At 39.0% G+C, this 21537-nt stretch overlaps 1 protein-coding gene across 1 annotated transcript; it reads right to left on the bottom strand.

Annotated features, from left to right (window-relative positions):
• Positions 1 to 588: 588 nt before the first annotated feature.
• LOC122751957 (40S ribosomal protein S28-like) lies at positions 589 to 798 on the bottom strand. The gene has a single exon (XM_043999209.1). It carries the CDS (start codon positions 796 to 798, stop codon positions 589 to 591), a length of 210 nt encoding a protein of 69 aa, XP_043855144.1.
• Positions 799 to 21537: the final 20739 nt, after the last annotated feature.

The following is a 21537-nucleotide window of genomic DNA, read 5'->3' as shown; positions in this document are numbered from 1 at the left end:
ATTTTTCCACAGCTTCTCCAACATTTGTTATTTTCCTTTTTTGTCATATTAGCCAATGTGATAGGTATCAGGTGGTACCTCAGAGTTGTTTTAATTTGCATCTCTCTAATCAATAGTGATTTAGAGCATTTTTTCATATGGCAATAATTAGCTTTGATTTCTTCATTAGAAAATTGCCTGGGGGCAGCTAGGTGGCGCAGTGGATAAAGCACTCGCCCTGGATTCAGGAGTTCCTGAGTTCAAATCTGGCCTCAGACACTTGACACTTACCAGCTGTGTGACCTTGGGCAAGTCACTTAAGCCCCATTGCCCTGCCAAAAAAAAAAAAAAAAAGAAAGAAAGAAAATTGCCTGTTCATATCCTTTGACCATTTCTCAACTGGGGAATGACTTGAATTCTTATAAATTTGGTTTAGTTCCTGATATATTTTAGAAATGAGGCCTTTATCAGATGTACTGGCTTTAAAAATTGTTTCCCAGTTTTCTGTCTCCCTTTTTTTCTTTTTTTTTTTAGACAAAACTCTTTATTTTACATATCTCTTAGCAGTCCTTCCACAAGCAACAGCCTAGGGGCCTCCACCGGCGGGTTTCACCGCAGCCTCCCGGCCTCTCGTTCGGACTCGAGCAGGGTGAGCACGTCTCCCTCCCGCACGGGGCCTTTCACGTTGCAGATAATGGATCGGCTAGTGTCGTCCATGAACTCCACACGCACCTGGGCGCACTGGCTCTGAGAACCGGTCCAGCCCAGAACTTTGGTGACCCGAGCCAGTCTGATGGGCTGTACATGGCCTGTGTCCATGATGGCGGCAGCAACAGAGGAAGAAGAGAGACAAGAGATCCTGTCTCCCTTCTAATTTTTGAAGTCTTATAAAAGTCATGGTACAAAGCCTGATGGGACAGCTAGGGGGCACAATGGGTAGAGTGTTGGGCCTGGAGTCAGGAAAACCCATCTTCCTAAGTTCAAATCTGGCCTCAGATACATACTAGCAGTATGACCCTGAACAAGTCACTTCACTCTGTTTGCCTCAGTTTCTCCTTGTAAAACGAGCTGAAGGAGAAAATGGCTAACTCTCTAATATCTTTGTTAAGATAATCTCAAATAAGGTCACAAAGAGTCAGACAGGACCTTTTCTGAACAACAAGGACTTAAGATAAAATGTGGTATCCACCTACTGACAGACAGCTAATGGACTCAGGGTGTAATCTAAAGGCTATTTTTTTCTTTAATTTTTTTTCAGATATGGTTAATGCAGGGAATTTATTTTGCTTGACTCTATAAACTGAAAAAAAAGGTTTTATTTTTCTTGACTTCTCAAGGGGAGGGAAAGAAGAAGGTAGGAGGAAGAGAAGTCAGACCTAAAAATAATTGAATTTTAAATAATCAAGTCCCAAAAATAAATAATCAAGTCATGGTAGCTTTTTTGGATCTGCCCTTTGTAACTAAACTCTAAAAAGGCCATACACCACTTTCTCTCCTCTCACTGAACCCCTTACAAATCTGCTTTATCATTCCACAGAAACAGTTCTCTACAAAGCTACTAAGGATTTCTCAGTTGCCAAATCTAATGGCTTTTTCTAAATCCTCATTCTTTCTTACCTCTACAGCCTTTGATGCTGTTGATCACTTTCTACTCCTTGGTACTCTCTTCCCTCTGGGTTTTGAGGACACCACTTTCTCCTGGTTCTCCTCTTCCCCTATCTGACCCTGTCTCTTTGTTGGATCCTCCTCCAGATCATGACTGGTAGTTGTCCCTCAGGGTTCTCTCCTGGGCCCTCTTCTCTTCTCCCTCTGCACTACTTCCCTCAGTAGCTCCCAGGGGTTTCATTGCTATCTTTGTGCTGATTATTCTCAAATCTAACTTTCCTGCCCCAATCTCTCTGCTGACATCTAATCTCCTATCTCCAACTTCCTTTCAGAAACCCCCAACTGGATGCTGAGTAGACATCTTAAACTAAACATGTCTAAAATAGAATTCATTGTTGTTCCCCCCACCCCAAAACCCTTCCTCCCCCCTATCTTCCCTATTACTATAGAGGGCAACACCAGCCTTCTAGTCCCTCAGACTCATAACCTGATTCAATTTATCCGGGATTCCTCACTCTCTGTCATCCCCCATATCTAAGCTGGTGCCAAAGCCTGACAATTTCACCTCTGTGGCATCTCTTGAACATGCCCCCTTCTCTCCTCTGATACTGCCACTCTCTGGTGCAGGCTTTTATCACCTCATGCCTGGACTATTGTAATAGCCTGCTGGTTGGTTGGCCTGACTCGGGTCTCTTCTCAGTTATTTCCATTCTCTATTTAGCCACTAAGGTTACTATCCTAAAACACAGGTCTGATCATGTCACCCCCATACTCAGTAAACTGCAGTGGCTCCCTATTGCCTACATGAGCAAATACAAAATGCTCTGTTTGGCATTCAAAGCCCTTCATAACCAAGCATCCTCTTTACAGTCTTCTTACCCCTTTATCCTTCAAACAGGTGTGCTTCATTCCAAAGACACTGGCCTCTTGGCTATTCTGTAAACAAGAAATGAAATCATTTCTCAGTTCCCATCATTTTCTCTGTCTGGCCCCAGGCTTTGAACATTCTCCCTCCTTTGCTCAAACTGCTGACCTTCCTGGCTTCCTTTAAGTCCCAACTAAAACCCCACCTTCTATAGGAGGCCTTTCCTAAAACCGCTGAATTCTACTGACTTCCCTCTTTTAATTGTTTTCCTATTTATCCTGCATATAGTTTGCTTTTGTTAAATGAATATATGGATCACCGGGATTTGATGGAGATACCTTATTATCCAAAAGTATTTTTTATGAAACCCTGGGTTAATAGGAGCAAAATGTCCTTCAAGTGAACTCCAAACCTGAACCCAGATAGCTAGCAGATAAAAGATTCTACCTAGTGACTTCTTTTCCCTCAGGATAGTAAGTCCCTATCTTATGGTAACATCTGGGCATCCTCATCCTTGCCAAACTCATTTTTGGAATCCTGTAGTCTTATCATGATGCTTCTGTATTTTCTCCATACTTATTATAACTGAAATTGTTAAACTGCTTTTTGCTTCTGGGTTGATTTCTGTATCATACTATTGAAACTGGCAATGCCCTGTAATCAATGGACTAAAATCATATATACCCTTAGAAATGGGGAGTCCCCCAAGCTTTGCTCTTAGGAGGGGAGTCTCCACATGATCATGTTGTGTTATCTTTCTTCTTGGGATAAAATATTAAATTGATATTATGTTTATTTCTGTCTGTCTCTGATCTGTTTTGTAGGAGGACAGATATGGATGGATATCATATTCTCTGATCTAGTTAGTAGGAGATATTATAAGATATAATTTCTCTGATCTGTTTTATTAATTTTGTAGGAGAGATTAAACATTATTTTTCTAATCTGTAGGAGACAGGCAGATGTTAAAACTATATTTTAATATTCAGCACTTTATATATATTTGTTTGCATGATGTGTCCCCATTAAATTGTAAGCTCCTTGAGGGCAGGGTCTTTTGCCTCTTGTATTCCCAGCTCTTCTCAAAGTATCTGTCACATAGTAGGCACATAAGTGTTTATCGATTGATTTTTTTTCTGAAACTAAGTTGTGCTTCTTGATCTATAAACATAAGTAGGAGTTTTAAACACTCAGTCAGCTTCTATACTCTGTGACCTTGGGTTACCTTCTCTTTGCCTTGGTTTTCCTAGGACCTGAGTTTGAATTTTAGGATCTGATACTTAACACCTGCATACCCTTGGGCCACTCACTTAACCCCTCTAGGTTTCAATTTTCTCATCTGTAAAGTGAGGGAGTAGGACTGCATGACCTGTTTAAGTTCTTTTATAGCTAGACATCTATGATTTATAATCCTCTGCTCTTATGAAAATGGGAATAGAGAAATATGTGCCTCTCTATAAACCTACTACTGGTACTCAGAACAGAATTTGAAATATATATGTACATATATATATATACATATATATATATACATACACACACACAAACCCACACACACACATATATATATATATATATATATGCTCACCTCCTTGCAGATGGAAAGGATGTTACTTTTTTTTCTCTCTATCCTTTAGACCTGTAATTTCAGTTTTGAGGAATTCCCAGCATAAGGAATTCCCACCCCCATCTGCCCAACACTGATCAGCATTAAGAAGTGATCTACTAGTACCTAGGGTATTTTAGACAGCCTCTTAGATTATTGGGAAAATGACTGAGCAAGTGGTAATGTGTGAATGTAGTGGAATATTATTCTACCATAGGAGGTAATGGGAGGTAATTTCATAGAATCCTGGGTAGTATGAACTAATACAGATTAAAATGAGCAGAGTCAGAAGAATTTAAACTAGTACAAGGACAACATAAAGAGAAAACAACTTTGAAACTAATGAATACAATCAAAGAACCAAGTCTCCAGGGGACCTGGAAATACTCTGAAGATGTTACCCTCCTTCAGACAGAAGAGATAGACACCAGATGGGAAAAGGAGCATACATTTTTAGACATGGCCAAGGTGTGGATTAATTTTGATTGTTACAACTTTCCACCCTCCCCTCCCCCATTTGTGTTTTTAATTGGGGAGGAAGAAAGGAAGGTTAATGGGAAGTGTAGTTAGTAATAATGTAATAGTAATGTCTTAAAGGGCCATTGTAATATTTCAAATTCACTTAAGGTAAGATCAAATAGCATGAAAAGCCAAACTGTTTTTAAAATGAAAGTATAGAATTATATACTTAAAGCAAATGGTATGAGGTAAAATTCATAATTTCATATTTTTTCATGTTTTTATTTATGTATGGAAATTCTCTTTATGGTTCTTAATGCAACATTAAAATTTTAAAACCCAAACAAGTTATAATTTAGCTTTTTTGGAAGATCTTTATTAATTGGGTACCTACTGCCTTCTAAAGCATCCCATGTTGTCATATTACTATAATGTATGTTATTTTCTTTACAACAATTGATCTGCTCTACCAAATTTGGACCGATTGTTTCTAGCTATGTAATGCTTCTTTGCACCTAATTCTTTTTTTTGCTTTTGCTTTAAATAAAAATGTTTATTTAGGGGCAGCTAGGTGGTGTAGTGGATAGAGCACCGGCCCTGGAGTCAGGAAGACCTGAGTTCAAAGCTGGTCTCAGACACTTGACACTTACTAGCTGTGCGACCCTGGGCAAGTCACTTAACCTCAATTGCCTCACCAAAAAAAAAAAAAAATTGTTTATTTTAAAAAAAGAAAAAAATTGTGATCTATCCAAGGTCTGCATGTATCAGAAGTGTGAGGTCTTCCACTAACTTCAAATTTAGTTCTATCCACTAGGCGACATTGTTTCTTTTTCCATTAATATTAAGTATATAAAACATATTTGCATTATATAAAAAACACTATAAGAAGGTATTCCCTGTGCATTTTTGCTGTCTTTTATTTTGTTAATATGTGAAATATATAAAAATACTCTAAGACATTTGCAGTGGCAAACAAATGGAAATCAAGAGGTTGCCCATCAAGTGAGGAATGGCTGAACATGTTGTGATATTTGATTGTGATGGAATATTATGCTTTAAGAAATGATGAGGGGCCACTAGGTGGTGCAGTGGATAAAGCACTGGCCCTGCATTCAGGAGGACCTGAGTTCAAATCCTGACTCTGGCACTTACTAGCTGTGTGACCCTCAGTAAGTCACTTAACCCTCATTGCCCTGCAAAAATAAAATAAAATAAAATAAAGGGGCCAACTTCCAGAGAGAGAACCAATGACTCCTGACAGCAGACTGAAGTATGCTTTTTTATACTTTCTTTTTCTTGTTTTTTTGTTGTTTTTTTTTTCTTTTGCAACATGGCTAATATGGAAATGTTTTGCATGTTATAATATATTAATATATTATGTATATTATAATATGTAATTGTGTATTATATTCTGTGTTATATATGGTATGATAATGTATAATAGCATGGTATAATTAAGATAAAATGATTTACCTTTTCAAGGTGCAAGGAGAGGCAGAAAATAGGATTTGAATTTGAATTTTGAGCACAAATTTTTTTTAAAAGAATGTTTTCTAAAAATTTTACATTTAATTAGGAAAATTTAACTAACTAAATAGAAATATATTAAAAAGAAAAAATACCATGAAAAGATATTCTCTGTGCATTTTCACTGGCTGAGCCCATGCCTAGAATGCTATCTCTTATCTCTTGTCTCCTGGCTTCCCTACCTTCTTTTAAGTCCCAGATAAAATCCCACCTCCTACAATAAACCTTTCCCAAATCTCCTTAGTACCTTCTCTCTGTTGATTATCTCCAATTTATCCTTTACATATTATGTTTTCACATTTTTTTCATGTTGCTCCCCTAAATAGACTGTAAACTCCATGAGGGCAGGGACTGTCTTGCCTTTCTATCCTCCCCCAATTTTAGAGGAGGAAACTGAAGTTCAGGGTGGCTAGCTTGTGACAAAGCTGAGTTTTGGTCAGAACCTGGGTTTCCTGATTTCCAGCCCTAGGTTCTTTTTAATGAATCACATTGCCTAATAGGAAAGAACACTTGCAATTTAGAAATAATTGAGAGAGGCAGCTAGGTGGTGCAGCGGAAAGAGCACCAGCACTGGAGTCAAGAGGACCTGAGTTCAAATCAGACCTCAGACACTTAGGACTTACTAGCGGTGTGACCCTAGGCAAGTCACTTAACCCCCATTGCCCCACAAAAATAAGCAATTAATTGAATGAATTAATAAATGTATTTATTTTTTAAATAATAAGAATAATTGAGAATATTGAATTATTCAGGATTGCTATTAATCATTTTTATTATGGTTCAGATGGAATGTAAAGGCCAGAACTGGTGCTTAGAAAAAGTTGATTAAGGATTTCAGGGTTCACAAAACACTTTTATCACTGTATTGTCAATTTTTTATTTCAGCTGCTTCAAGCCTTTCTTATCATGGGTGCAAACTTACACTGTTTTTGAAAGTGAATTTTTCAGAGAATATAAGTAATTCTTTTGTTCTCGACTCACCATTTTGCTATGGATGAGCCCTGCATGAACTGTGGGACCAGCTGCAGTAGTCAGTTCCCTTCAGTATCTTCTTTTTTCCCCTAATTGGTACAAAAGAATTAAGTGCTAAAAAATAAAAGGAAAGAAAGAAAGAAAGAAAGGGAGGGAGGGAGGGAGGGAAGGAGGGAGGGAGGGAGGGAGGGAGGGAGGGAGGGAGGGAGGAAGGAAGGAAGGAAGGAAGGAAGGAAGGAAGGAAGGAAGGAAGGAAGGAAGGAAGGAAGGAAGGAAGGAAGGAAGGAAGGAAGGAAGGAAGGAAGGAAGGAAGGAAGGAAGGAAGGAAGGAAGGAAGGAAGGAAGGAAGGAAGGAAGGAAGGAAGGAAAGAACTTCAACAGTTTTTATGATGCTCCCTTCCCTTTTCTGGCCTGAAGGATAGTTTCCCCTTGATTTGGTACAACTAGCTTTACTAACAAGGGAGGCTGCCGGTTTCCTTCCTTGCCCCAATATTGCGGCAAGCCGCTTAGCTAACACTCCCCAATTAAAAATTGGTCCCCATACTATATAAATGTGAACTATTATTGTTGTTGCAATAATCAACCTCATGGGTGTTTTGCAAGGAAATCTGCCTTTAAAGTACTATATAGGGACAGCTAGGTGGCACAGTAGATAAAGCACCGGCCCTGAATTCAGGAGTACCTGAGTCCTCCTGACACTTTAGACACTTGACACTAGCTGTGTGACCCTGGGCAAGTCATTTAACCCTCATTGCCCTATGCAGCAAATAATAATAATAATAATAATAATAATAATAATAATAATAATAATAATAATAATAATAATAAGTACTATATAAATGTAGTTTACTATTAAAAATAAAAAATAAATTTAATAAGATGAGCAGGATGCTATTAGAAAAACCTGGACTTATGTGAGCTGATGCAAAGTGAAATGTACTGTATACAAAATAACAGCCATATTGTAAAATGATCTGCTGCAAATGACTTACAAATAATTTCAGGGTCAAAAAGCTAATAGTTATGGGTATAAGGAAAGGTCCAATATTGGAAGTGGTATTAGTGCTGAGCCTTCAGTAGAGCTAGGTATCCTAAAAGGCAGAGGTGGGGAGGGAAAGCAATGAATGGGAGAAAGCCTATGGAAAGACATGTAGGTAGTGAGAGGTGGAACAGGCAGGTTATACTGGATTGAAAAGTTCATGAGAGGGGCAGCTAGGTGGCACAGTGGATAGAGCACCAGCCCTGGAGTCAGGAGTACCTGAGTTCAAATCTGGCCTCAGACACTTAATACTTACTAGCTGTGTGACCTTGGGCAAGTCACTTAACCCCAATTGCCTCACTAAAACAAAAAAAAAAGTTCATGAGAGAGTGATGGGAAATAAGTCTGAATATATAGGTCAAAGCAAGACTTTGAAGCCTTTAAATGTTGAGAGTAATGTGTATTTCATCCTAGGAGCAACAGACAGGCATTGAAGGTTTATTACTCTTCAGGACATATTTATTCCTGACTCCTGATTTTCTCCATCAGGACACAGTAGCCTCATGTCAATTCACTCTACCCCTGGTCTTCTCAAACTTAATGTACACCTTGTCCCAGTGATTCCTTCCTTTTACTCATTCATTCTTCTGAGAACCTCTATTTTAAGCAAACGCCCAGGACAGCGATGTCTTCATTTCTCTCTGAGCTCCAAGCTTCTTCCACCACCGCCCCTCCCCCAGCAGATACCTTCTCCTGAGAACTGAATGGGAGGTGAGGAAGTGGAGGCATTGAATATAAATGTTTTCTTTTTCCTGGAGTCCATTTATATAAAGATATAAACAGTATCTTGAGGGGATAAAATGAACAAATTTTTAAGACTTGGGGAGATCTGAGAATGTTTGTAGGCAGGAGGGAAGAAACTAGTAAAGAATGAATGTTTTAGTTCTCAGTATATTTTAGAAATGAGGCCTTTATCAGAAGTACTGGCTATAAAAATTGTTTCCCTGGGGGCACCTAGGTGGCATAGTGGATAAAGCACTGGCCCTGAATTCAGGAGGACCTGAGTTCAAATCCAGCCTCAGACACTTGACACTTACTAGCTGTGTGACCCTGGACAAGTCACTTAGCCCTTATTGCCCTGCAAAAACAAAAAATAAATAAATAAATAAAATTAAAATTGTTTCCCAGTTTTCTGTCTTCCTTCTAATTTTGGATTCATTGTTTCTGTTTGTACAAAAACTTTTAAATTTAATCAAAATCATCCATTTTGCATTTTATAATATTCTTTATCTCTTTTTTTCTTTTTTTTAGTGAGGCAATTGGGGTTAAGTGACTTGCCCAGGGTCACATAGCTAGTAAGTGTTAAGTGTCTGAGGCTGGATTTGAACTCAGGTACTCCTGACTCCAGGGCCGGTGATCTATCCACTGCACCACCTAGTTTACCCAATATTCTTTATCTCTTGTTTGGTTATAAAATGTTCTCCTTTCCAAAGATCTGAGAGGTAAACTATTCCCTCTCCTAATTTACCTATGGTATCACCTTTTATGTCTAAATCATGCACCCATTTTGACCTTATTTTAGTATAATGTGTGATGTTGGTCTATGCCTAGTTTCTGCCATATTCTCTTCCAGTTTTCCCAGCAGTTCTTGTCAAATACTGAGTTCCTATCCCAGAAGCTGGAATCTTTGGGTTTATCAAACAGTACATTACTAAAGTCATTTACTACTGTGTCTCCTCTGCCTAACCTATTCCACTGATCCTCCACAATATTTCTTAGCCAGTACCAGATAGTTTTGATGACTGCCGCTTTATAGTAAAGTTTCAGATTTGGTATGGCTAGCCCACCTTCCTGTGCATTTTTTTTTCATTATTTTCCTTGACATTCTTGACCTTTTATAAGAATCCAAGTCATTCCCCAATTGAGAAATGGTCAAAGGCTACGAACAGGCAGTTTTCTGATAAAGAAATCAAAGCTATCTATTGCCATATGAAAAAATGCTCTGAATCACTATTGATTAGAGAGATGCAAATTAAAACAACTCTGAGATACCACCTGATACCTATCACATTGGCTAATATGACAAAAAAGGAAAATAATAAATGTTGGAGAAGCTGTGGAAAAATTGAAACACTAATGCATTTGTTGGTGGAGCTGTGAACTGATCCAACCATTCTGGAGAGCAGTTTGGAACTATGCCCAAAGGGCTATAAAGCTTTCCATACCCTTTGACCCAGCAATACCACTATTAGGACTTTTTCCCAAAAAAGATCATAAAAAAGGGAAAAGGACCCACATGTACAAAAATATTTATAGCTGTTCTTTTTGTGGTGTCAAGGAATTGGAAATTGAGGGGTTGCCCATCAATTGGGGAATGGCTGAACAAGTTGTGGTATATGAATGTAATGGAATACTATTGTGGTGTAAGAAATGATGAGCAGGCAGATTTCAGAGAAACCTGGATGAGCAGAACCAGGAGAACATTGTACACAGTATCAACAACATTGTGTGTTGATCAACTGTGATAGACTTGATTCTTCTCAGCAGTGCAATGGTCCAAGATAGTTCCAAAGGACTCATCATAGAAAATGCTCTCCAAATCCAGAAAAAAAAAAAAAAAGAACTGTTGAATCTGGATGCAGATCAAACCATACTATCTCTATTTTTTTGTTGTTTTTCTTTTCTGAGGTTTTTCCTTTTTGCTCTGATTCTTCTTGCACAGCATGACTAATGCAGAAATATGTTTAATGTGATTGTACATATATAATCTATATAAGATTGCTTACTGTCTTGGGGAGGGGGGAGGAAGGGAGAAAAAATTGAAACTAGAAATCTTATAAAAACAAATGTTGTGGGGGCAGCTAAGTGGCGCAGTTTATAGAGCACCGGCCCTGGATTCAGGAAGACCTGAGTTCAAATCCGACTTCAGACACTTGACACTTACTAGCTGTGTGACCCTGGACAAGTCACTTAACCCTCATTGCCCCACCCCTTCAAAACATGTCTAAAAAAAAAAACATGTTTCAAACTATCTCTATATGTAACTGGAAAATAATAAAATACTTTTACGGGGAAAAAAATTGGAACACTAATGCATTTTTCGTGGAGCTGTGAACTACTCCAATCATTCTGGAGAGCAATTTGGAACTATGCCCAAAGGTCTATGGGACTGTACATACCCTTTGACCCAGTAATACCACTATTAGGCCTTTATCCCAAAAAGATCAGAAAAAAAGGGAAAAGGACCCATATGTACAAAAATATTTATAGCTGCTCTATTTGTGGTGGCAAAGAATTGGAAATTGAGGGGATGCCTATCAATTGGGGAATAGCTGAACAAGTTGTGGTATATGAATGTAATGGAATACTATTGTGCTATAAGAAAGGATGAGCAGGAGGACTTCAGAGAAACCTGGAAGGACTTACATGAACTGATGATGAGTGAGATGAGCAGAACCAGAACATTGTACATAGTAACAGCAACATTGTGTGATGATCAACTGTGATAGACTTAACTTTTCTAAGCAATACAATGGTCCAAGATAATTCCAAAGGACTCATGATGGAAAATGCTCTCCAAATCCAGAAAACAAAAGAACTACGGAATCTGGATACTGATTGAACCATACTGTTTCTACTCTTTTTGTTTTTCTTTTTTTCCTTTTTGAGATTTTTCCCTTTTGCTCTGATTGTTCTTTTACGACATGACTAATGCAGAATTTTTTTTAAATTAAAATAAAAAAATAAATATTACCCAGAGGTGGTCCTAAATTGCAAGAAAGAAAATGAACTGTCATAGAATCTTCAAATAGAAAGGGACTCTAGAGGTCAACTAATCCAATCTCCCTCTCAGTACCTGGATCCCCACAAAACACCACTTGAACATTTCTAGTACTCACTATTTTTTTTTTGGTGGGACAATGATGGTTAAGTGACTTGCCCAGGGTCACACAGCTAGTGTCAAGTATCTAAGGCCAGATTTGAACTCAGGTTCTCCTGAATCCAGGGCCAGTGCTTTATCCACTATGCCACCTAGCTGCCCCCTGGAGTTTACAATCTAATGGAGGAAAAATGAAAACAAATATGTACAAACAAGTTATATACAAGGCAAATTGAAAATAATAAACAGAATGAAGGCACAAGAATTAAGAGGGATAAGGAAAGCTTCCTGTGGAATTTGAGATTTTAGCTGAGACTTGTAGGAATCCAGAGAAGCCAGAAGGAAGAGTATTCCAGAAATGGGGGAAAACAAGTGAAAATGCCCAATATAGAGATGAAGTATTTTATTGGAGCAACAGCAAAGAAGCCAGTGCCATTTAGTGGAAGAATTACTAGGGAGTGGGGGGTGGGGGTGTAAAGTAGAAGAAGACTGGAAAAGTAGGAAGGGGCATAGTAAAGAGCTTTGAACACCCAGACAGAGGGTTTAATATTTGATCCTGGAAGTGATAGGGAAGTACTGGAATTATATTGAGTAGATGGGGAGGAGGGGAGAAGATGGGGGGAGAGGTAACATGGTCAGACTTGAACTTTAGGAAGATCACTCAGTTGAGTGAAGGATAGACTGAAATAGGAGACACTTGTGACAGACAGAACAACAAGCGGACTATTGTGATAGTACAGTCTTGAGGAGAAGAGGGCCTGCAACAAAGTGGTAGCAGTGTCAGAGGAAAGAAGGGGTCATATTTGAGAGATGTCATAAAGATAAAATTGGCATGGGGCAGCTAGGTGGCACAGTGGATAAAGTACTGACCCTGGATTCAGAAGGACCTGAGTTCAAATCCAGCCTCAGAAACTTGACACTTAACTAGCTGTGTGACCTTGGGAAAGTCACAACCCTCATTGCCCTGCCAAAAAAAAAAAAAAAGATAAAGTTGGCAGGCCTCAGCCATGGATTGGATATTAAGGTGAAAGAGAGTGAGGAGTTAAGAAATAAAACCTAAGTTTTGAGCCTAGAGGACTGAGATGTGGATGGTGCCCTCCCTAGTAACAGGAAAATTTGGAAGATGAGAGATTTGGGAGTGGGGGGAGGAAGATAATGAGTTCAGTTTTAGACATGTTCAGTTAACAATGTCTACAGAACATCCAGTTTAAGATGTCCAGTAGGAAGTTGGAGATGCAAGATTGGAAATCAGCAGAGAGATTAGGACCAGGGAAGAGGGAGGGAAGGGAGGGAGGGAGAAAAAACTTGGAACTAAAAATCCTATGGAAAAAAATGTTGAAAACTAGCCTTACGTGTAACTGGAAAATAATAAAATTCTTTTATTTTGAGAGAGAGAGAGAGAGAGACAGAGAGAGACAAAGACATTAGGACTAGAGAAGTAGATTTCAAAATCATGAGCATATAGATGACAATTGAATCCATGGGAGTTGAGATCACCAAGAGAAATAGCATAGAAAGAGAAAAGGAGGACCCAGAACAGAGCCTTATAGGACACCCAAAGTTAGCAGGCACCAGAATAAAGAAAAGGAGGCTGAGAAGGAGCAATCAGATAGATAGGAGGAGAACCAGGAGAAAGTAGTTATGAAAACCCAAAGAGAAGAGAATGATATGTGTAACGATTGGAATGACGCCACCTGCTGGATACTTACTGTAGAAGAGTTCTGCCCATGAAGCGAAGGTCTTTGAGGGCAAGACCAGGAGTCTTTTCTTTGGCGAGGAGGAAGTGACGCAGACTAGTGGGAGGAGGAAGGAAGAGACTGGCGCTCGGTCTGGCTCTCTTTCCTCTGGACTCTGGTGGAGAAGGGAGCTAGAAATGTGCTCTCCCTTTAATAGATAGGAATCTAGGCCTTTCTCTCTCTCTTTACCAAATTCTTATTCTCCTTAATAAATGCTTAAAAGTCTAACTCTTGCTAAACCTTGTAATTGATTGGCGACCACTCATTAGATATTTTAGACAGACTAGCTAGAATTTTAACCCTTAACAGATGGCTGACCACGAAGAGGAAAGCTAACCCTCAGTCTTCTTCTGATCTTCTGGTTGGGTAAGAAATTTCCCCTCCCTCTCCCTTTAACTGCTAAGTACTGGTGTACTGGCTGTGTTTTCCTTTAAATTTTTTCGAATGGACCTTTTAAACTCCCTAATTATCCTATTTTTGATTTTAGTCTGTTTAACCAGACAAATGGGAGATAAGATCATGTTAATGCTTTGTTTTTGTGGATTTTCTATTTTTCTTTTTATTTTTGTTAAAAGAGCCAGCAACTTACTCACACAAGGAAATATCTCTCCCTCTCCCAACCATGCTTTTTCAGAGAAACCTGAAGAGATTCCTGCAGCTTTTCCCAGTTCTAACACTAATTGTTGCTCTAATTTTGCATGCCTGGAGGCAAAGACCCACCCTCTAGAAGCTTTTAATCCCCTAGCACCTGGAGGCAAAGTGGGGGAAGAGGAATCCAGGCCTGAGTTCAAAATCAAGTCTGATTCAAATTGCGCTGGTCCCTCCCCCCCTCTCCAGACTCCACCCTCTACTCCTCCCATGGCCAAGCCCATTGCTTCACGGGCCTGGGAAGTCCAGAGATCTAATGCTCATGCGCAACTTTCTCTAACTACATTTGCAGCTTCAGGCTCAGCCCTTCCCCAGCCTGGCTGTGCTTCTGAGACAACTTTAGAAAACCCTTTAAATTCCAGATATGCTCGATTTGTTCATAATTTTGCTAACCTGCTTTTGTCTTTAATTAGTAATCTTATAAAGCGTTTGTATGGTGAAAAGCCAGACAGACAATATAGAGGGGTTAAAGAAGAAAAACTTAAGCTGAATAAGAATGACAATCAACATAGTTCAAGACTGTGCTTCTTTTGCCATGGAAGGGTATATATTTTACAGAAATGTAGAAGTAAGCAGCAAGGTATTGATATGAGTGTTGGGGATTTTAGATATCGGAATCAAAAGTGTTCTGAATTCATTCAGAGTATTAATATCAGTTCAGAGGTTACATAGGATTTCTATGCTATTATATATACATTTTGAAATTAATGGTATGGGTTTATTTTCATAGAGATTTTCATGCTTTTGAGATTGTGTCTTATACTTAGTTTTTAAAACAAGGAGAATATTTGTAAAAGCTTTTTATAGTCATGTGATCAAGTTTATATTTTATAAGACTCTTATTAATATTAAATTCATATTCATTTAGATTTCCCTAGTTTGAATTTCATTGTCTTTTATTATTCCACATGTATTTTCTTCTATTCATTCATCTATCTAATTTTGAGAGATGGTTTTGATTTCATAATACAATGTTAATTCTAGGAGTATTGTGCTCCCATATTCTGAGTTGTTTGTTTTTGTTATTTTTTTTTTCCTCAACTGATTATTTGATCAAACTCTTTAAAGCATTTCCCTGGCAAATTGGTTGCCATGGCAAGTGTAAATTGATTCTAGAAGTATTATTTTTGATAAGCATATTCCCCCCCCCCAAAAAAAAGAGGGGAACATTTGTAAAAGTTTTCTTTTTTCAAAAAAAAAAAAATTTCTTTGAGATTCTGTTGTGCTTTAATTTGTATTTAAGTATGTTCTGATTTTTCACAAAAGTAATTGTATACTAAGTAAAAAAAAAAAGGGTATTATTTGAAATTGTTGCATAATTATATATTATATTCTGAGTCAAGATGTATTCACATTTTTTGCAATCATTTATTATCCTCAATTTTTAAATCCATATGAGACTTGGATTATGGGAACTTATCATTTAAGACATTAATTGCCTTTATTCTGAGTTATTAGATGCCAGTTGGCCAAGATGCCATCCAATCACAAGAGGAATACATGCAAGAGCAGACACTGAACTGTCACATGAGGGGAGACATGCATGAAGTCAAGGTATGGCCGAGGGAACGGCTTTTGACAAATGTTGAGGTTGGATTCTCTTGGTTTAATATTTTATTTTATTTTTCCCCACAATATTGTACAGATGGCTGGAAGTATTGATCCCACCCATCTCACTTCTACACCTGGCTTCTATGCTCCCTCCTATATGCCTGATGCCATGGACATCTCAATCCCATGCATCTGATTAAGTCTGACTCAGTTTCTTCCAATATGTTCGGTGGCATGGACATATATTCCATCCACCTATTTTAAGCCTGGCATACTGTATGGGCAGTACATATTGCTCAAGTGTGGGAATGCTCATATCCCATCATTTCTCTGTTCTTTTATGGTAACCCCCATAATTATCTCAGGTGTCATGATAAATAACAGTGTTGAATTTGGCCTTGACACCTGTTACCAATTATATTAGATTTTCTAATTTCTCATAATGGCATGAGGATAATTAGGCAGATGATGCAAAAAGTGATGAAACAAAGATAAAAATTATTTTTAAAAATTAATATCGCAGCAATTGTCTTCTCAATTACCCTCCATAAGGGGGGACTATAGTAAGATTATAATTTTAAAGAATGTTTCAATTTTTGTTTTATTATATGTTTCATGTGTAACAACTAAGATTCTGTATTCCCTTAGACATGTTTTTGAGAACTTTCATTGTTTGATTTGATTATTGACAAAGCTGTTTTAAAGTTGTGTTAAGCTCAATTTTGTAGGAAATTTTCCTGGCTGATTACCAGCATCCACACATCAACCCCTGAAAAGACTTCCATTCCACGACTACACCTAGAGGACATCTGAGAAAAGACTTTCAGAGACTTTAAATGAACAGTTTTGATTTGTTGTTTTTATTGTTTTTTCTCTTTCTGTTATAATATACACCATCTGTAACATGTATTCTCTGCAGAGGCCCTCCCTTTGCAAGACTAATGTCAAAGCGTCGGTTCATGAGGACAAAAAAAAAAAATCGCCCCTCTGGACAAAACTTTCCTCTCTTCCTTTTCTATATTGTTTCTATATTGTTGTTCACATATTATTAGTTAGCAATAGTTATTATATTGTTTTTACTGTTCCGTCAAGGAAACATTTTGTTTCTTGAGGAACAACAGGGGGGACTGTAACGATTGGAATGACGCCACCTGCTGGATACTTACTGTAGAAGCGAAGGTCTTTGAGGGCAAGACCAGGAGTCTTTTCTTTGGCGAGGAGGAAGTGACGCAGACTAGTGGGAGGAGGAAGGAAGAGACTGGCGCTCGGTCTGGCTCTCTTTCCTCTGGACTCTGGTGGAGAAGGGAGCTAGAAATGTGCTCTCCCTTTAATAGATAGGAATCTAGGCCTTTCTCTCTCTCTTTACCAAATTCTTATTCTCCTTAATAAATGCTTAAAAGTCTAACTCTTGCTAAACCTTGTAATTGATTGGCGACCACTCATTAGATATTTTAGACAGACTAGCTAGAATTTTAACCCTTAACATATGGATCTGGCCTAACTCAAGTTTTCTCCTAGAAAAGCTAAACTGAAAGAAGGACACACCTAAGAAGTAGGGAGAGATAAATGGGACAAAGATAGCTGCCAAGTCAGGACCACCACCCTTCATTCAAGCCTCTTCCACCTCACCTGGAGATAAACCCATTGGGTGTGGCTGCTACCTGAGCTGCTCCAGGGGACAGAGATACCACCACCCCTGATTCAAGCCTTTCCCATCCCTTTTGCCTGTTCTGAAAATACATGGGCAAAACAGATAGGTTCTAGATTTCATTCCATTCCCTAATATTGAACTCCTGGGGGATCTGTGGGTTCTTTGCCATATGAAATCGACCTACAAGCAGCTGGTGATTTTCCTACAGGAGTGTCTGAAAGTAGTCTGCCTCCATCTCCAAAGGAATAAATTGAATGGGGGCAGGTAGGTGGCACAGTGGATAGAGCACAGGCCCTGGATTCAGGAGGACCTGAGTTCAAATCCGGCCTCAGACACTTGATACTTACTAGCTATGTGACCCTGGGCAAGTCACTTAACCCCAATTGCCTCACCAAAAAAAATTTTAAAAAAAGAAAAGAAAGGAAAAAAAAAGGAATGAATTGAATAGAAGTCACTCTTCAGAGCCCAAAATGTTGGGATTTGGTAGTGTGAAAAAAAAGTCTAGTGTTGGAAATTCTACTGGTGGTTTTCTTGCTGAGTCTGGAGCAAAATGGAATTGAGCAGTAAAAATTCCTCTACCCAGTCCCACCCTCCCCAGACCTTGCTGCTAGGTAGTACAATAGATAGAAAAGCTGACCTAGAGTCAAGAAGACCCATTATCCTAAGTTCAAACCTGGCCTCAGACACTTCTTAGTTGTGTGACCCTGGGAAAGTCATTAAGTCTGTTTGCCTCAGTTCCTCATCTGTAAAATGAGCTGGAGAAGGCAGTGACAAACCATTCCAATATCTTTGCCAAGAAAACCTCAAACTGGTCATGAAGAGCCAGCTGAAATGACTGAACAACAACAATAGGCCTCTCCTCACATATCCTAAAATATACCTAATTAAATGAGGTTTGGTTATCACGGTGGTGCCATTGTCCTAGTTTCTGGTCACAAAGAGTACCTATATGTAAGATTCTCTTCATTGATAACGGTTGACAAGAAAGAAAGAGCCCCAGGTGAATGTAACTATACTGAAAACTAATGGAATTTAAGTCTCTGAGGCCCTGGGATTTCTTTTTCCCCCTAAACATCAACTCTCTTGACAAGACCCTGTGATTTGGTTAATGTTTAAGAGGCCCTGGTGGAATGTAATGAGACCAGTGCAAATAGATCAGTGAGCAGATCATTTCATGGAAGGGAAGGAGTAGAAGGAAAATTTGCAGGTTTCACTTCTGTGTCCTCAAGAAACCTTGTCCAGCCCTAATGTTGGGACTACAGAACTACTATCCAGTCTCTCTCTCTCTCTCTCTCTCTCTCTCTCTCTCTCTCTCTCTCTCTCCATTAACTATAATAATAACCTGAAACCTGGAAGTGGGGAAGGAACCACGGAAGTAGATTGCAGATCTAGAAGTAGAAGTAGATTATGCTTCTATGAATCCTATGGTGGGTAATCCTGCGCTGGTTATGAAACAGCATGTCACAATAGAAGGGATACTGACTGTGGAAGGAGAAGTCTTTGATCTAAATCATACCTCTGCCATTTACTACCTGTGCCAAGTGAAACAACTCATTTGACCTTGCTGGGCTTCAGGTCTTTACTCTATAAAATGAGGAGGCTGGAGAATACCATCTTCCAGCTCTAGCTCCTTGATCCCATTGATGGAGGAGAATTGAATGCACACCAAGGGCATCAATATGCCTCCTGTAGAAATAGGAGTGTACAAAGAGGAAGAGATGGTTTTCCTTCTCTTGGTATGTGGCTAGTTGTGGAGGAACTCTTCAGGCTTCTTAGAAGTGACAGTAACAGGGACATTCCCCATCTAACACCTTCATTTAATTTCTTCCTCCAGCTCTCCATTCATGAGACAGATGACCCCAATGACAAGCGCTTCCTCTTGGTGATGAAAGGAGCCCCTGAGAGGATCCTGGAGAAGTGCAGCACCATCATGATCAATGGCCAGGGACAGCCTCTTGATGAAAGCACAGCAGAGGCCTTCCAAACTGCATACATGGAGCTGGGAGGCTTAGGGGAGAGAGTGCTGGGTGAGTTGGCCTGGGGTGGTGACAGAGAAGGGCCACTAGCCAGTACTACATAAAGGATTTAAGTTGAGAAAATGGATGACAAGTTTATTAAAAACAGTGGAAGGTAATACCAAGGGAAAGAAATGAATAGATGGAGGATATGCTTTGTTCATTTGTTTGTTTGTTTGGTTTTTTGGGGGGGCAATGGGGGTTAAGTGTGACTTGCCCAGGGTCACACAGCTAGTAAGTGTCAAGTGTCTGAGGCTGGATTTGAACTCAGGTATTCCTGAATCCAAGGCTGGTTCTTTATCCACTGCGCCACCCAGCTGCCCCCTTGGAGTATATGTTTTTAAAGGAAAATTGGAATTTGTGTGAGCAAAAGAAAAACATTTTTAATGCTTATTATACACTCATAAATGTGCTTCCAAGATCTATGATTTTATTAATGGTTCCCAATTCTCTAATGCAGAGACCATCAATGAACTCATGGATCCTTCACTGAATGTTCTATGCTCTCTCTCTTTTCTTTTTTTTTTTTGGCAGGGCAATGAGGGTTAAGTGACTTGCCCAGGATCACACAGCTAGTAAGTATCAAGTGTCTGTGGGGCCAAATTTGAACTCAGGTCCTCCTGAATCCAGGGCCAGTGCTCTATCCACTGCGCCACCTAGCTACCCCCCTTCTATGCTTTTTAAAAAAGCTTTTTAAATAATAGCTGGTAACTATTTTCTTAGCATGAGCAATTCCCAGGAGAGAAACATTTTTTATAAAAAATTTTAATACCTTGCAACCCATGGCCCTGCCCTCGAGTTAAAGGATCCAGTCAGAAAAGCTGAGGGTCCTAGGACGTATACCAGGAAGGTTCAATCTTGCAGCATAATGAGATTTCCCAATGATGAACCTGGGTAGGGAAAACATGATAAATAGTTTTGAAGAAACTCAAAAGAATTGTAGACGGTGGGAAAGGAGGAGATTTTTAAACACCAGATCTATTTAACCCAAGGATGACTTTTAGTAGCTTTCCTATGTGAAGTTTCAAGTTCAGGTCTCCGTTTCTTTGTGAGTAAAAGTGAGGAGGTCGGGACTAGTTGTAATGTAAGGTCTCTTTCAGCTTGAAAACCTGATTCTTTGACCTAATTTCCAATTTGATTCCGGAACAGCTTTGACAGTATCTTAGAGCTAGATAGCTACTCCTTGTCATAAGCAGAGGGCTCTATCCTGTCCCTGTCTTCCTCCTGTTCTGATTGATGCCACCCTTTCTTGTTCCCCATGTGTGTCTATTCCAGGTTTCTGTCATCTCTACCTGCCAGAAGATGAGTTTCCAGATACCTATCCCTTTGACATAGAGACCATGAACTTTCCCACCTCTGACCTCTGCTTTGTGGGACTGATATCAATGATTGATCCCCCTCAATCCACTGTCCCTGATGCAGTCATGAAAGGTCACAGTGCTGGCATCAAGGTAGAATTCATTTTTCCTACCTCTTCATAGGTAGTCCTTCATAGGTACAAAAGTTCCTTTAAGGAAGTTCCTTTTTACAATACATTTCTCTCAATCCTGTGTATTTTCCTTTTCCCTTTTACATCTGAGAGGCATCATGAAAGAATGGATTGGGAGCTAGCCTCTCAAAGCCAGAAGGCCCTGGGTTCAAGTCCCTAAGACATGACAGATGTCATTTGGCACAGTGGAGACAGCCCTAGGATGGAATTACTTACATGTATAGAACAAAGTTTCTTAAATTGTGGGTCTCATCCCTCTGTGGGGTTGCTACATATAAGCATCCTAACCAGTATATATAAATGTAAAATAGTCACATCTTTTAGTATTTTCTTTTTTTATGTTTTTTTGTCTTTAGTATTTTCTTAATTCTACTTTTCTTTGTGATCCTTGAAACTAAAATATTATATATATTTTTAAAACCTGGAGCTTTCCCACAAATCCTTTTTCCTGGAAGGGAAGATAGAAATCACACCAAAGAATAAATGTTCCCTCCCATTAAGGAGGGAAAGAATTAAGGGACATTGGGGTAAGCAGATATATAGAAAATATACTAACATTGATCTTTTCCAGGGAG

Source organism: Dromiciops gliroides, chromosome 3 (genome assembly GCF_019393635.1).
Source record: "Dromiciops gliroides isolate mDroGli1 chromosome 3, mDroGli1.pri, whole genome shotgun sequence".
NCBI classification, from domain to species: domain Eukaryota; kingdom Metazoa; phylum Chordata; class Mammalia; order Microbiotheria; family Microbiotheriidae; genus Dromiciops; species Dromiciops gliroides.
Note: the sequence above shows the minus strand (reverse complement) of the source record. Positions and strands in the feature narration are given on the sequence as shown.